This window comes from Sinocyclocheilus anshuiensis, unplaced genomic scaffold (genome assembly GCF_001515605.1).
Source record: "Sinocyclocheilus anshuiensis isolate Anshui unplaced genomic scaffold, SAMN03320099.WGS_v1.1 scaffold1089, whole genome shotgun sequence".
In the NCBI taxonomy this organism is placed as follows: Eukaryota; Metazoa; Chordata; class Actinopteri; order Cypriniformes; family Cyprinidae; genus Sinocyclocheilus; species Sinocyclocheilus anshuiensis.
Genome location: NW_015555709.1, coordinates 1379344 through 1397100, shown reverse-complemented (window position 1 = coordinate 1397100; position 17757 = coordinate 1379344). Strand labels below are relative to the sequence as shown.

Sequence of the window (17757 nt, the reverse complement as noted above, 5' to 3'; positions counted from 1 at the left end):
GAGAATAACAACGTGCAGTAAACGGTATAACTGTTGCACTATACAAACCAGTGTGTTCATAATTAAGATAATACATTAAAATAATATGATAAGACACACCAACTTTCAATATCAAGCAGCAAAACGAACTGTTTTGTTCAGCTAAAAATAGCTGGACGGAGTAGACGAAGATGAAACCGGAAGCCAGACCCATAGAATTTACAAATGGCCGTGCCCATTTTTACGACAAGAAAAAGGTGGATATGCATAGACATTTTTTAGCTGTTCAATTTGATCACTTAAAAGCTCTTTCAATTTTTCTTTCAAATTGCTCCAGATTGATGCATTTAACTTTAAAATGTACAAAATTGATACAATGTAATATAATACATAGAAAATTGTTACTATGAAAGATCTTGTAATTATGTATTTTAATTAAATCTCTATATCAGTACATTTTCTGAAGAAAATGTGATGGTTCTTTTCCTACAAGGCCAACAGATACATGACAAAATTAAATAGCAAAATTGACATTTTTTTATTGAAGCTACAATGTATGCAATATAACAGTGACCTTCAAGGTAACAACACCGTCACAAAGGTTGCAGAGCATAGAGACCGTGCACAGGCTATTAGCCAGCCAGCAACCTTAGACCATTCTATGACCTTTGACTCAGTTCTATTATACGGAGCCAGCCTATATGCAGAATAGACGCAAGGACCATGTGTTAGCAGGGGTCACTAGAAATACCATATGGAGGAATTTCTGGATAGACAAAGGACTCTGTCAGCTTTCTTTAGGCAAGGAAAACATATAAAAGACTGACAGGTAATGCACTAATAACTCTGCACTTTGTTTAGACAAAAACATGTTGTTTTTTCGATACTCCAAGCACATGACAGGTGGACAGCTGTGTCAGACAGGTCAGACATGCTTGTCCACCATCTGAATGCTTGAAGAGGAACAGCACTTTATAGTACCACCACTGCAGAAAAATCCATTCACATATACAAGCAAATCTCTGCAGTGTCATTTAAACCTACTTACTTTGAGTGTCCACAGTATTTACAATGCAGACTACTGATCAGAGGTCTGAACAAAGTCCAACACATTACCAAGAAATTTACATAAGGAAGTGCAGTACAAAAATGCACCTCGGCCATCCCTATGAACTGTCAATCAGCAGATTACATAAGTGTCATACACAGCAGAAAAAAAAGCTGAGAAACTCTTCATGGTGTACAAAGGTCATCTAGGGGTGTGAATGGAGTATTAACCCTGAATGACAAGAGTACAGTAACCTATTTTACTATAAAGTAATTCAGACAGCAAGCCATTGGTTTTATCTCTATAGCAACAACAATGAAAGACAATGTTATCTTATGAGAGCACAACTGACACAGTATATGGATAGGACTCCCGGTTTCTAAAGATCATACATGCCCTTTGACACACCCTCCACTCATTTTTGCTAAACACAATCACAATCTAGTCAGATGTTAAACGTCATCAGTCACACACATTGCTCAAGGCATTTCAGATCAAAGAACAAAACTTCATAGAGGAATAAAATTTGTATGACTTGTAAAAATGGATATCACAGCACAAACCCAAACATGCCATCATACAGAAAACTAATGCTCAATGTTCACATTACACAACTTCCATAACCGCACATGATCACAAGAGCTTTTATGAACTAGATTAGGGGTTTTAAAAAGGTGTCATGGGACCCACGAGGGAGTACTGGGGGTTCATGGAAAGGTTCCATGGAGAAAAAAAACATGTAAATATAAAGATTTATAAAAATGTAAACCAAATAAATATTTGTTTTAATAAATGAAAAAAATACCTAAAACACCCACATGGAGAAAAAAAACATGTAAATATAAAGATTTATAAAAATGTAAACTAAATAAATATTTGTTTTAATAAATGAAAAAAATACCTAAAACACCCACATATATAATATCGCAGAGTACAGCGCTATCGTGAGAAAGAAAAAAGTTATAATGTAATAGTAAGAACACTTTGGTGATAATGTAAAGTAATAAAAACTATTTTACATAAATATATCATATTTGTTCACAGTATATATTGGGTCTTTATACATTAAACTGTAAGATGGGAGATGCGGTTTTAAAAAGGTGTCATGGGACCCACGAGGGAGTACTGGGGGTTCATGGAAAGGTTCCATGGAGAAAAAAAACATGTAAATATAAAGATTTATAAAAATGTAAACCAAATAAATATTTGTTTTAATAAATGAAAAAAATACCTAAAACACCCACATATATATAATATCGCAGAGTACAGCGCTATCGTGAGAAAGAAAAAAGTTATAATGTAATAGTAAGAACACTTTGGTGATAATGTAAAGTAATATAAACTATTTTACATAAATATATCATATTTGTTCACAGTATATATTGGGTCTTTATACATTAAATTGTAAGATGGGAGATGCTTTAAATTTGACGATGACCACATTTAAACCCTACTGAAAACGCATGAGGTATACTCTGCATAAACCCTATATAGCTCTATTATGGTGTACTAGAGTGATCTAGCACCTTTGCACACTATTGAAGTCTGGCCATTAATAAATGAATGACAATTCTGAAGGTCAAATCAGTCACAGAGAACAACAAAAATACTGATCTGTCAGACTAAACAGGTGCAGATCCCAGATGTCAAAGTGACTGGTCAAATTTAGTTACATTGTAACAAATGAAAACTGGTTAAAGTGTTCAGTGCCCTGTGAAAGGACTTCAACTACACTTCAGAAAGTACTTCAGATGAGACTCGTATGAATATAACCATAATATAACCATATATAACGCTTTTGTTTGTCAGGTATCTTTGAACAGCTCAATGACACCATTTTAAAGCTAAAACATAACTTTACATTGGCTGTGTCTGAAAAAAAAAATCATCAATTTCCTACGTTGACAACATGTTTGGGGTGCGTTTTTAAAGTTCAACCCCGATTTTTAACGTTTGACAATATTTTTGACAGCCTATGTTGTTTAAAATTGCTATCCAGGTTGTCAGTTAACTAGGTTTTGAAAAAACGTAGGACTTAAAGAGGGAGGCATATAAACATAATGTTTTTCATGCATGAAGTACTTAAAACAGATGTTCGATATGGTTTATTAATACGAAATATGGCTGGCTGGCTGTTACTAAGGTAATCTATGCTAAGCTAAGCTAACCAGTAGCAGCCTGTGTTTTCTTCACTCGAGTTAAAATAAAACTTTCCTACCTTTGAACTGAGGAGCCTTGGGGCTAGTCTGCTGATAGAGAGTAAGGACATTGTTCTTGTATGTGTGAATAAATATTACAAGTGCTTCTTTATCGACCCCTGCTTGAAGGTGCCCCTCTCGATACCGAGCTCGCAGTGAAGGTTGAAAAGGCAACTCAGGCCCTGTTGTAGGCGCGGTTTGGGTCAGAAAGGGCCTGGTGAGGATGGAACGGCGTTCGCGCGTTCTGATTGGTTGATGGTGAGAAAACTGATGTTGATTGGTGGAGCGTCTCATCGCGTTTTCATTTGATTGGTTCAAGAATGGAACGTACATAAATTATTCAGACGTTTCGGCTGTTCTTTAAACTGCCTGACTAGAAATAGAATGCCAGATATGCTCGAGTAAAGTCACATCAGAAGGTTTAACAGTGTTGGATAGGCAAATAATTATAACTCAGTTTGTTGACGATACAACGTTGTTTCTTAAAAATGAACAACAAATTCCATTATAGCTTTACACTCGTTCAACCAGTTTTCTAAAGCTTCAGGGCTTTATTTGAACCTAAAGAAATGTGAAATGTTAACTTTACATGAGTTTCCTTTACAGAAATTATTTAATATACAAATTAAGAAGGAAGTTAAATATTTGGGAATTACAATTTCTAAAGATAGAGAAATAATGGAGAATAAAAATGTATTGAATAACATAGATAAATGTAAATCCACTCTGAACAGATGGTTGCAGAGGGATCTTACAATCTTTGGAAGGGTTCTTTTGTCTAAAATGTTGTTTTTGTATACCCAGCCTTCTCCTTGCCCATATCGACAAGGATGATCAAATTAATAAATAAGGTGACTTTTAAATTTGTGCTTTTATAAGATCACGAGCTAAATGGATTGAAGAAGGTGAAAAGAACTCTTCATATTTTAGTAATTTAGAAAAAAATAGGCAACAAAGGAACTCTATCAGTAGTTTAATGATCCAAGATCAGGAATGCAAAGATTGTAGAAAAATTGAAAAAGAAGTGTTTCAGTTTTATTCTAAACTTTATTCTTCAGATTTCTCTTCAGATGAATCAGATCTTTTTTTTTTTTGTATCTGGAGAAATAAATGTCACTACATAAGAAAGGAAGATATGATTAAAAAATATGAAGACGGTGGTGTGAATGCGATCGATTTTGATATTATGAATGGTGTTCTGAAATTGAAATAGTTAAAATCCTTCATTCAAAATAGCAGTTCTTTTTGGTTTTTGGTCAAACATAACTTCACACCTCAGAACACTCCAGTTTGGAATAATAGATATATAAAATTGGCAGAAAGTCAGTATATTTTGAGGAATGGAAATCCAAAGGAATTTGGGCGATTGCCCATTTCTTGGATGATAATGGAAATTTGTTACTGTATAGAGAATTCTGTGAAAAATTCCAACTGCAGTGTTCTGTTAATACTTATAATAGAATAATTAGAGCCATTCCAATTGCTGTAAGATTAATAGTTAAAGAAGACATTTTGTACTCCAAAGTCTCCCCAGAACTGAGACAGCTCTCCTTAGAAGGTTATGATTTTTGTGATAAAAAATGTACAAATAGAGTCATTAGAGATTTTATTTTACAGGCTTATTATCCTAACCCTATTAGAAGGGAATACATGCTCAAAGATTTTGATATTATGAAAATTTAAAAAATTAGGAAAAGCTATATATCTTTTCCTCTTCCTCCTAAAGTTAAGGAGGTGAACTTCAAAATTTTAAATGAGATTTATCCTACCAATGAATTTTTAAGACTGAAATTTAATTTGGATGTGAATAATTGTGTTTTTTGTGAAATGAATATTGAAAATCTAAAGCATGTTTTCTTTTGTTGTGATTTGGTGCAACTTTTTTGGAGAGATGTACAGAACTGGCTACAGTCTAGAGAGGTTGAACTCCCACCCCTTACGGTGAAATTAATTAGGTTTGGTATTTGTCTGGAAAACAAAGAGTTGGATTTTGTTATTAATTTCTTGCTTTGTCTTGGAAAGTTTTTCATTCATAAATGTAGATGGTTTAAATCTAAACCCAACTTTAACCAGTGGATGAATGAGGTTAAAATTTTGTGCAAATCTTTAGAATTGGTTAAAAACAAGAAAGCTCTCAAATTGATTTCGTTTTTGGGGCATGTATAAACTAATGTAAAAAGCCCCTTTTGGTTTGTTTTATTTGTTCTATTTGTTTATTTCTTTTCTTTTCTTCTTTATTATTGGTTTATTGTGATATTGTTTATCACTGGTTATGCTCAACCTAAGGCTGTTCATGTGTTGTTAGATTATGTGATGTGTTTATGTACCTTGTTTGTTTGTTGTAAATGGAAGCATAATATAAAAAAATAAAAATAAAATAAAATCACATCACATGCGATTTTTTTAGGCACCTTGACATTTTCACAAATAAGGAATGCATCTCCAAATTATAATTGTAGCATAATTTAAAGCTTTTTAATAAAGCTTTGAATTATCTTGTCAATATCAACTAGTCTGATGTGAATTGTTGCTTTGGCTGTTTAAGTATGCGCATTGTCCTGAAATTACTTGAGACTGCATATACACAAAGATTTCAGACTTTATTGGAAAAGGGTCATTAAATACAAATATATAGATACAGAGGCTCAAGGACGTTCATTTCAGACTTCATGCTGCCTGTAACATTGTCATGGCTCTGGCAGGAAGGATTCTCTTGGACCTACGGCACAACAGGACATTCTGGGATATGTAACTTGCTTAGTTGCATCACAATGTCAACACACAAAACTTACAAGGTTTCTACATACACATTTCAGCAATACATGAAGGTCACAAAAAATAAATAATCATTTGGTTGGTGAATGAGAAAGTTGAAGGCAGGTGGGACGGCTGATATCTTGTGTTCTATGACTAGAAACTTTAAACTAGCCTACTTTAATAGTCATTTTGTCCAATTTGTTTTCTCATGAGCTTGATAATGTTTAAAATATGTCACTATGTCATGAGCTGGTGAACTTCTCGATAAAACCTGCATATATTGAGGTACACTACTGTTCAAAATTGTGGGAACGGTAAGAATTTTATGCTCACCAAGGCTGCATTTACTTAGTCAAATATGCAGTAAACACAGTAATACTGTAAAAATTGTATTGCAATTTAAAAGAACTGTTTTCTATTTTAATATATTTTCAAATATAATTTATTCCTGTGATGGCAAAGTTAATTTTCAACTGCTTCAGTGTCACATGATGCTTCGGAAAACATTCTAGTATCAATAAATAATATTTCTTTTTATTATCAATGTTGTGCTGCTTAATATTTTTGTGGAATTACTTTTTTTAAATTCTTTGATTAACAGAAAGTTAATAAAAACAGCATTTATTTTAAAATAAGAAAGCCTTTACTGTCACTTTTGTTCACTTTAATATGTCCTTGCTAAATAAAAGTATTAATTTCTTAAAAAAAAATATCTTACTGACCCCAAGTTTTTGAACAATAGTTTATCTATAAAAGCATATATGCAAATACATGCTTTTTTGGACATTGTCTATAAAAGTACTCTGATTTTACCAACTGATTAACCAAAATTTACCATGGTTACAGACTTTTTTGTCAAAAATATAAATTAACAAAACCCTGCATAAAGAATCTTACAGATAAACATAAAAAATTTACTAAATGCACAAACTGCCACATTCAAAATTGTAACATAAGTCAGTACTGAAAGGTTTGGTCACAGAGTATTTGGCACGTTTGATCTGTAAACATGAAATTTGCATATGCATGACAATGGCAACGGAAAAAAATTGTGTTCGCCTGTCAGTTAAAATAGTTACTCTCTGTGTGAAACTGTGCACAGCAGGGCTCGATGTTTATAAAGAGATATGATGTATGCTGGAGACCTTATGAGGCTTCTGTAAACAGCAGCATGCAGTGTGAGTCATTGATTTTGTACTCTTACTGTATACTTTGAAGATGTTCAAAACTTGCTGTATGTGCACACTGCGTGCTTTGGTTTAACACACTGTATGCAAATTCTACTTTTTTTTTCACAAATGACTATTGTGTTTTGCACAGAGATTATGAAAGAATCAGAATATACAGCACCATGCAGCCGGTTTGTCATGCATATAAAGAACCAGGTTCAAATGACATTTTGCAGTTTACATTCAATCAAATCTTCCACAGTATAGGCTATTGATAGATCAGATCTCTGGTCTTGTTGAGATTATCAGCCAAGAACAATGTCCATAAGGCTGATTAACAGACGTGCTAGTTCGGTTTGCTGTCATTGAATAAGAAACAGTCTCCGTTTCCATTTTTTTTGTGTATTTTAAATAAATATTGTGTAAAATAGGCATTAATTTCATGTCAGCAATCTCATTTGTGTTCCATATATCTGCAGCATTATATTATCCACTCTTATTTCTAGATATCAGCATCAGTTTCAGTGTTATTTAGTATTATTTATATACTACTTTGGCATTTATTCATATTTTAAATTAGCTTTTAATTTTTATATGTTGTTTTCGTTTTCATTTTAGTTTAGTAGTTTTAGTAATTTTATGTGCTTTTGACATTTTTAAATATTTCTTTTTAGCTTTGATTTATTTTTATTTAATTTTTAGTAATTTTAAAACTTCAATTTTTTATTATTATTTCCGTTAGTAGCCAAGGCAACGTTTATAATTTTCATTCAAGTTTTTACGTTTTTTTATGCAGCCTAATATTTATATTTTATTTTAAATCAATTAACAAATTTTTTTTAATAGTTTTAGTAAACAATAACAACACTGAATCTGTAAACCACTGGTATTTTTTCCATCTTTGAACACAGGGTGGCGCTGCAATATCAAGGCTGATCAACATGCATCTTTTACCCATTTTACACATAAACTGACTTAAGATGTCGATTGCATGGGGTCCTTTAGACATTATACTGTGCGTGATTTCCTTGAAAACTGTATGAACCAGAGCAGTTGTATTTCATCTTCCTGGACGCTCAGGAAACATTGACGGTTGCAGTCTGAAAAAAAAAAAAAATAAAAATCCCAAAATTGAGTCAAAATAGCTGGTGAATTTGGTCCTCTTGATCTCGATTTTGCTTTGGTGAAATAATGCATCCTGAAGTTAGACACCAGTACTGGGCACCTCTGAGGACCAAGAGGGTACACAGTGGAAGAGATCACTCTTCCTCTTCGTCGTCCTCCTCTTCCTCCTCTATGTTGAGGAAGGGGTCGTATTTGAGGCAGTTTTGGAAGTAGTGAAGGAGTGTACGGTGCAGGTGTTGGTTGCTCCGCTCTTCTCTTAAGGAGTGACCTTCGTCTGGGTACAGCTGAAGCGTGTAGTTGGCCTCTACCTTCACCAGACGACTCAACAACTCAGCGCTGTGTTGGAAATGTACCCGTGCTAAACACACCAAAGTAAAACATGACTGGAAATCCACAAATGATGCATGTGAAGGATTTATAATAATGAAACTAACCATCTGCAGTCCCGTGTATGAGGAGGAAGTTTTCATCTTTTAGCTTGTGAATGTCATCCAACAAAGACGCAGCCTGCAAAGAAACAACATTGGCATCTCAGTCACATAATACAGAAGATTGTTTCAGAATGTAAAGCACAAAGGTAGTTGCAAATTTGTTTCTCATAAATGCTATTTAATTTCTCCCAAATGTGAACTTTTATCCAATAATGGCTTTGTTTCTCATAACTGGAACTTTGTCAAAATATGACTTAAAATATCATAATTGTGTCTGTTTTTTTGTAAGTGTAACTTTGTCACAACGTAACTTTAAATTTCACAACTGTGACTTTGTTTCTCATAACTTTGTGACAATATGACTTTTTCACAACTATAACTTTAAATATCACAATGTGGCTTTATATCTCACAAGTGTGACTTTGTCTCTTCACTGAACTTTGTTACAATGTAACTTTCCATCTCACAATTGTGAATTTATCTCTTGTAACTAATTTTGTCACAATGGTGATTAACTAATGATTAGACGGGCTAAACCAACACAAAGGGAAGATACCACAAAAAACAGTCCACAGGGGCGTTACAATGTGACTTTAAATCTCAGTTGTGACTGTTTCTCATAACTGTAACTTATACATCACAATGTAACTTTATATCTGTTTCTTGTAACTGGAACTTTGTCACAAGGTAACGACACAATGACTTTAAATTTCAAAATTGTAAATTTGTTTCTTGTAACTTTAACAGTTACACTTTGTCACAATTTAACCTTATATTTCACAACTGACTTTTCTTTCTTGTAACTGTAACAATGTAACATGTTACAATGTGACTCACAACTGTGACTTTGTTTCTTGTAACTCTGTTACAACGTATAATGTTACAATTTGACTTCATATGTCACAATTGTGACTTTGTTTCTCATAACTAACTTTATTACAATATGACTTTAAATCTCAAAGTTGTAACTTTATATTTAATATTCTAACTGTGATACAAATGTGCCTTTGTGTCTTGTATCTGTAACTGTCACAATGTGATTTATTTTACATTATAGCTATTTTTACCCTGAGGAGTAAAAAAAAACAATTCTGTAACTTAATGCTTGATAATGAATGAAAAGGTTGATGCAAAAGGTCTACCATGTACGAATGCTCCTCTTTAGCTGGAAGGCCTAGATATCTCTCTGAGAAAGCAGCACCTGAAAAACAAAGTTAAATCCATTTTTTTCACATAAATGTGAAAAGAAGCTGTAGTGCACTGCAGATTACACCATTTATCACATGGATACGCTTACAAAAAAAGTAGTACCTTTCAAAGGTACTACTTTTGTGAAAAGAAGCTGTAGTGCACTGCAGATTACACCATTTATCACATGGATACGCTTACAAAAAAAGTAGTACCAGGATACTTTGATATATACCATGAGACTGAATGATTACCATATCACATACCATGGTGTTTTGAAGCACTTCAAAGAATGTACTTCAAAGAATGTCCACAAATATTGTTCTGCCATTGTGTATGGAGCTGGAACTCACTATAGAGCTTGAAGTCTGTGATGGGAGCCATGACAGCGGCACATTTGAACATCTGATCGGTTGCCGTCAACATCTTCAAACCTAAATAGCCACCGAATCCCTGTGAGGACAAAAGAAGGCTGATGTCAGAGCTCTGCAACTGAAGACTAAATTCAAGGTACATATCCTAAGTGAGAATATGATGCAAGTCTACAAAGGGATTCGTTTGCTAAGAAGATGTGTATAAAAGTGATAGGCCACAAGAGCCAGAGCATTAAATCCATTTGACTACTTTTAAGTTGTTATTTGAAACGATGCAATGCATAAACCCTCCTTAACCACTGTAAAAATCTATTTAATGCAAAACTCTATGTGGTTTTTAGACACCATTGTTCAATAAACAATAAACAAAGTTCTGAGGTTGTTATTTAATGGTATATGCTTTTGTTACATCATTCTGTTCACATTATTTCAATTTATATTTTAAAGAATTGTGTTTAACAGTGGAATTACTGATGAAAAACTACATTACCCATGTTGCTGTCAACAAAGTTCCACCAAAATTACATATTTAAAGCTCATTAAACCATTAAATGCACAGTTTTGTACCTTTGTCTTTCTGTCCAATTTCAAATATTCTTCTGCTTCAAACAAAAGTTTGTAATGCTGTGATTCACCTCGTAGCTGGTTGGTTTGGTTCAGGGCTTATAATGCATTAATGAAGACTTAAAAAAAATCCCTATGGAAAAAATGAATGAGAAAAAAAATACTTCCACAACCAACACCATGGGAAAAAGTGGGTGGATACAGCTGCACTTATTAGCCTAACTGTAGGCTGTTTACAGTTTCCAACTTGCATAAATCAGCTATTTATTCAAATGTGACTCATCCAATCAGACGTTGAACTCTCCATTTTCAGAATATATATTTTACCTTTCCATAAACAGCCATTCTTCTCCCATCAATGTACGGCAACTGCATTAACCATCTGAAACGAAACATGAGAATTTCAGGTGGCATTTAGGATTTATGATAAATGACTGGTTTTTATAAGCAGCCAACGTATTAACTCCGCAGAGATATAAACATCGCTTTTTTTTGCCTTGAGCAAGAAGTAGGTTAAATTAAATTAGCCAAGCAAGTGTTCAACAAACTATGAAAGAAATCCCAGCGTCCGCTTCAGAGCATAAAGCATTTCCTAATCAGATATTTTGTGTGCAAAATGACTTTTCTATTATAGGTATTATTCGTAATAACTGGAATGAGAGAATGACTCACTCCACTACTCCAAGCTTGTCTTTAATGCGTAGGGAATCCAGCTTGCGAGGGTCCAGGGTGCTGCTTTTCTGTCCCTGTGAGACTTGGCTTCTGCTGTCGATCCAGGCCAGTGCCACTCCATGCAGGCTGGATAAAACCTCCGGCCAGCCCAGGGCAAACTCCTCCGTTACCGACTGCCTCCCTGGAATACTGTCACTACAGGTGCAGAGAATGGATGGATGGAGGTGTTGACACATAATGTCACATTGTAGATTAAAAAGACATCAGCACACTGATCTTCAGTCTGTAAATGTGTTGGCACTTGCTGAACACTTCTTGCATCTCAATCGAGCTTGTGCATATTGCTTATTAATAACACAGCATTCATAAATCATGTAGCCTAACCAACTACGGCGAGGGAGAGGAGAGTCTTAAACTTGATTAGCATTTTCACAAGGAGATACTGCTGCTTGCAAGGCAGGAAAATAAGTTTTAGGCAAGCGTAAGTTTTAGGTTTTGGTTTGGTGCACATATGAAATGCTGTGCTGATCTGTCACCGTCAGGACACTCAGCACGCATCTTAATGCAACACTGACTTATTACTATAGTATATACAGCCTACTATTTAAGTTAAGCAGTAGGCATCAGTTCACCATGCTACATCCTTGTCACGTGACCTTCTAATGCTGCACTGATTCAGCAAGTGTCGGTTTCATTTTTTTGTAAATAAAACTTTTTGCATTCTTATTTCGATTTTGTGTAAAATTTGAAAGTTGAATCAATATTATTTCTGGTTTATCAATCACTTTGGAAAGTGCATTGCATTGTGGGATACAGAATGTAAGTTTTATACATGCAAGAAAGACACCAATCACAATTCAGTAAGCAAATATGTGTCATTAAGAGGAGCTGAGTTATGGTTTTTCTAAACCATAATAATGTTTAAGAAATGTCATTACTATTGAAGCTATCTACCTCAGAATAAACAAAAAGGTTTCTGCAACTTCTCATAATTGTGACTTTACAAATCTCAGAATTTGAAATGGTCGCTAATTTATTGCTCACATTTGTTATTTTATAGCTCACAAATTTAAATCATACAACTGCAACTTTTATATCTCAGTGTGACTTTATACACTACCATTCAAAAGTTGGGGTCAGTAAGATTTTTATTTATTTATTGTTTATTTATTTATTTTTGAAAGACATTCATACTTTTTTTTAGATTTATATTTTTCCATTTTTGCTTTTTATTATGATTTATTAAGATTATTCATAAATCATATCAGCCTAAGACTGGTTGCCCACTGAAGCTAAGCAGGGTTGAGCCTGGTCAGTACCTGGATGGGAGACCTCCTGGGAAAACCTGGTGCTGTTAGTGAGGCCAGCAGGGGGTGCTCACCCTGTGGTCTGTGTGGGTCCTAGCACCCCAGTATAGTGATGGGGACACTATACTGGCAAAAAACAGTCTTTCAGATGGTACGTTAAACCGAGGTCCTGACTCTCTGTGGTCATTAAAAATCCCAGGATGCCCTTCGAAAAAGAGTAGGGGTGTAACCCCTGCATCCTGGCCAAATTTGCCCGTTGCCCTCTGACCATCATGGCCTCTTAATCATCCCCATATTCTGATTGGCTTCATCACTCTGTCTCCTCTCCACCAATAAGCTGGTGTGTGGTGGGCGTTCTGGCGCACTATGGCTGCCGTCGCATCATCCAGGTGGATGCTGCACACTGGTGGTGGATGAGGAGATCCCCACCTCACAATTATTATTATTATGATTATTTATGCCATTACAAAATATTTCTATTTCAAATAAATGCTGTTCTTTTAAACTTTCTAGTCATCAAAGAATCCTGAAAAAATGTCAAATGTTCCCACAAAAATATCAAACAGCACAAGTGTTGTCAACATTGTTAAGAAGAAATGTTTCTTGAGCAGCAAATCAGCATATTAGAATGATTTCTGCAGGATCATGTGACAATGAAGATAAACTACATTTTAAAATATAGTTAAATAGAAACAGTTACATTTAAAATATATTCAAATAGAACCAGTTATATTCGAACAGAACCGTTTTAATAACATTTTACAAGGTTTTACTGCATTTTTTGATCAAATAAAAGCAGCCTTGATAAGCTTAAGCTTAAGTTATAAAACTCAAACTTTTGAATAGTAGTGTCTCACACAATGTGGCCTTTTATATACATTTTATCTCATAATTACCTGTCTCATTTTTACTCTAATGCAGAAATGGGCTTCCATACAATACAATGCTGCCTTACTAACAGTATCATACTGTGAGGGGAGACACTTACATGATAATAAGGAGAGAGTGCAGGTTTCCCTTATACCCAGGAGGCAGGGACATCTTCAGATCTAGGTCTGTAATTATTCGCAAAGGCAGTTAAAACAGAACAAACAGCCGTTTCTACTGTATTATACTGCAAGGATGTCTGGGTACCATCTCATCAATATTCTAACCACTGGTAAATGATCTCCCATGAGCCTGCTGGTTTTTAACAACTCTCAGTAACACACACACATGCACAAACAAACACAGTCAAGGGACCTGATACAGTACATGTGCAATTTATATACACAGATGTGTGACGTGTAAGGGAAGGTTTGCATGTGTGGACAAGCAAAAATACACACGCTGCAATAGGCTTCCCCCAAAGGCACCACTAATGGTACAGCTGTGAGGAAACAATTAGCAAAACCAGAAAGAAACAATTATCTGATTGATTCTTTAATCTAGTAGGCTTTGTAAAAGGTTGAAATCAGTTTATGCTGAAAGGAGGAATGTAATCAGTTACTTAAGAAATCTTTTTACCGCTGTTGTCAGAAGAAAGCGTCTGGAAAACTGTCTCCGAGAGCCTCTTGGTTTCAAGAGACATAGCGAGGAGGCTGTTGTCTTCCACCACTGTGTATCCTGCAAGAGCAGAACGCAGACTTAATCCATTTTTGGCATAAAACCAGAACAGTTCACCACATTGGAGTATTTAAATATTAACACTGTGAAATAATGAATCTAGCAAGATAATACAATTCAAGAGGATACCTTGAAGCACTTTTTTAATGTTTTAGAGAACACTCTTACTACAACAAACTGAAAATACTCACTGGGGTGCTTTCATTCTAAAATATATTCTATTTTTTCTCAGAATCATATGGGCAATTAAAGTTAAGTGAATAAAGTAGTGCTTGGGTGTTGCTATGTGATCATTAAGGTGTTCTAGGTAGTTTATAGGTGGTCCTCTATGATATTCTAGTCTTTAGATATGGTTCCCTCCTTCAATGTATGTACTACAGTTCAAAAGTTTAGGGTCGGTATGATCTTTTAATTTAAAGAAGTTTCTTATGCTCACCAAGGCTGCATTTATTTGATCAAAAATACAATAAGAACAGTAATATCGTGAAATATTATTACAATTTAAAATAACTATTTTCTATTTTAGTATATTTTGAAATGTAATTTGCTCCCGTTATGCAAAGCTGAATTTTCAGTATCATTACTCTAGTCTTCAGTGTCACATATGACTCCATGATTCCACACTCAGTCACGGCGTCATCAAACTACGTCTTTGCCTCTTTGTTTATTTTGAATACGCGCCCTCTAGCGGCGAAAATTGCATATTGTGCCTTTAAGTATGAACAATAATAAAAGTCATATTTTATAAATGCTTAATACAGCAAACTATAACTAAGTTCACTAGGATGCATTTAAATAAAAAAAAATATTTTTTGACCCAATTGTATTAGCAATTAAAATCTTTTTTTTCTGTTATACAGCCACAAAAGGCTGACTACACAACAGCTTGAAATAAGAAAAATTGTAATTCTACTTACTGGAAGGGTCACTTGTGCTGTGAATGGTTACTTTTGGGACACCTGGGCCTGCAAAAGTATGACAGAGATGAGAAACATCTTTTTTGACAGAGATGAGAATGTCTTTTTTCATCAGCCTAAGTGTGTCTGCATTTGTGCATGAGATTCAGTGTGATCTTACCCAAGCAATAGAGGGTAAAGTATGTCTGATTGGGACTGAAGTCTGCTTTAAAGAAGCTGCATCGCTCAAACAGGTTGCATGTCAGACACTGGCGATGAAACACTCCTCCGAGCTCCACGCTAGGCAACAAGCAAGCATTTCATTATTACACAATTCATCATCAATGCTGATGCAATCAAACTTTAAATCCACCCTTTATCTTTTTCTTTTTCTTTCCAAACCTATCTGACCTTCTTTTGACCACATATAGTGATCAGGATTGTCAAAATGAGATTTAACACCTAAGCTTAAAACTAAACTCTTGACAGCCCACTGTCTAAAAAAGCAGCATGAACATTGAAATTTCTCATTTTGCATTTCATAGAAGAAAGTCAGAAAGACATGAGAAAAAGTTATAGAAGAAAGTCAGTCATAAGTAACATTATAAATGCCTTTACTGTCACGTTGATCAAATGAATGCATTCTTGATTAATACAAATTTACTTATTTAAATAAATAAACAATAGTATACAATTTTGGCTGAACTGTCCCTATAAATTCCAATACACACACACACACACACGTGCTGATCTGGTTTTCCATTATCCACTTTCGTTAAGCCCAATGCTGGACCTTTGCACTTTCACCATATTGCTCGGATAGTCGCAATAAAAAATCTATGAGAACTTGTGGCCCACGGAGAGCAAGTGAGAGTCTTGAAGCATTAATCAAAGGTTAGAGAACACCCTTTAAATCGTTGTGAGGCGCAGCACCTCCCCCTCTGCCCGTCTCCCTTTCAACCTTCTCTATCTCTCTCTGCCTCTGACTTTCTCTCTCTCCTAAGCTGCTGTTCCTGCTAAATGAATTAGCTGGGCTTCTTGCCTGGAGCTCACTAGAGGGGAAAAAAAGTCTATTGGCTTTTCACAAATGGCCCTGAAACACATCTCAGACGTAGACTGGAAAGATTTAATTGATTACAACACAAGTCGTCAATGAACATACAGTACGTACTCAGAAACTGGAATGTCAATGCGGATGCAGAATATCAACATGCAATAATCAACATATCGAGAAAATGAAATACAACACAACAGGGTGTGCAAACGCTGTAAGATTGATTTAGATGCAAATGCACAGCACGGCATGAGAGGCGCAGAATTCCTAGACAGTGATGATAAAATACTCAATTACAGCTTATAAGACGTATCGGTTTGGGAGAGAACCCACCTGTATAAGTGTCTGCTCTGCCGCGACTCCTCCGTACTCAGAAAATAGCTGCAGGGGAAAGACACATTAAGAAAATCTGAAAAGCTTTTTGAGTTACTATTTGTAGACAGTCATTTATCCTCTTATAATAGAGTCTACTTCCACATACGACCTGCATACTAAGTAGGTTTGTAGAGGTTACACATGAAAAGTAGGGAAGTCAGTGACGTGCATTCATTTCTGTCAGTACCAGATTAATTGTAAGTCATTGATTTGCGGGCCTAAACTTTGATTTGAGCTATAGATCTGACTACTTATAAATATTCATGCTTTGGAAAGACGAGAAAAAAAATTCTGTAAAGCTATGACTTCTGAGATGGTTATTCAAGAGGGTTTGTTTTATGCGGTTGCAATTAGAGAACAAAGACAGAGAGAAAATAACAGTCATTACAGCCATTTCAACATTAAATTACTGTATTCATTTGAATTAAGTGCCATCTTTGCTGATTCGGTGGGTTAAATAGGATCGCTAGGTGTTAATAATTCAATAATTAGCTACTCATATTAGGTAGTTGGGTTGACTATGAGATGCTTTACGACACAGTCTTGAGGCTTTCGAGATGAAACGGTTTGCTCGTCAAATTCGATCTGTCATACATTTTATCGTTCTCCTCGTCAAGGGCGCACAGTGAGGTTACATCCCAGTTCCCTGATGTTAGAAAGCGAGGGGAAACAGAAGGAGTGGAAGTCTGAAGAAAAACAAAGAGAATAGATAGAAATAAAGCTTATTAGAGGAGGCAAGTTATAATGGAAAGCAGTGGACAGGAAGATAAGAAAACAATACATTTAAGCGTCAGATTGCAAATGAGTTGAAGAAAGAAAGACAATGCAAATAAAGAAAATAAAAAGGTTATAATTAATACATTTATATAAAATATAATATTCATATAATAAAATAAAAATAAGAAATAAAATAAATATCATTACTAAGAACTATTAAATGTATGTATATACAGTATATATATATATATATATATATATATATATATATGAAGAGTTTATTTGCAAAAACAGATAA

The 17757-nt window shown here is 34.7% G+C and overlaps 2 protein-coding genes across 3 annotated transcripts in view; both read right to left on the bottom strand.

Moving 5' to 3' along the window:
• LOC107671863 (citrate synthase, mitochondrial-like) overlaps positions 1-3407 on the bottom strand; it is a 31579-nt gene extending 28172 nt beyond the window's left edge. The window contains exon 1 of the mRNA XM_016464858.1: positions 3246-3407. Within this exon, the coding sequence (XP_016320344.1) occupies positions 3246-3296 (51 nt within the window). The 5' untranslated portion in view covers positions 3297-3407. The remainder of the gene's footprint in view (positions 1-3245) is intronic.
• A 4639-nt stretch (positions 3408-8046) lies between these two features.
• LOC107671862 (inactive dipeptidyl peptidase 10-like) overlaps positions 8047-17757 on the bottom strand; it is a 59217-nt gene continuing 49506 nt past the window's right edge. For both annotated transcript variants that reach the window (XM_016464855.1, XM_016464857.1), the window contains exons 14-25: positions 17337-17428; positions 16701-16748; positions 15495-15613; positions 15335-15382; positions 14319-14417; positions 13801-13867; positions 11506-11700; positions 11161-11215; positions 10249-10348; positions 9850-9908; positions 8711-8783; positions 8047-8634 (exon numbers count right to left, since the gene is read on the bottom strand). In XM_016464855.1, the coding sequence (XP_016320341.1) occupies positions 8411-8634; positions 8711-8783; positions 9850-9908; positions 10249-10348; positions 11161-11215; positions 11506-11700; positions 13801-13867; positions 14319-14417; positions 15335-15382; positions 15495-15613; positions 16701-16748; positions 17337-17428 (1179 nt within the window). In that variant the 3' untranslated portion in view covers positions 8047-8410. The remainder of the gene's footprint in view (positions 8635-8710; positions 8784-9849; positions 9909-10248; positions 10349-11160; positions 11216-11505; positions 11701-13800; positions 13868-14318; positions 14418-15334; positions 15383-15494; positions 15614-16700; positions 16749-17336; positions 17429-17757) is intronic.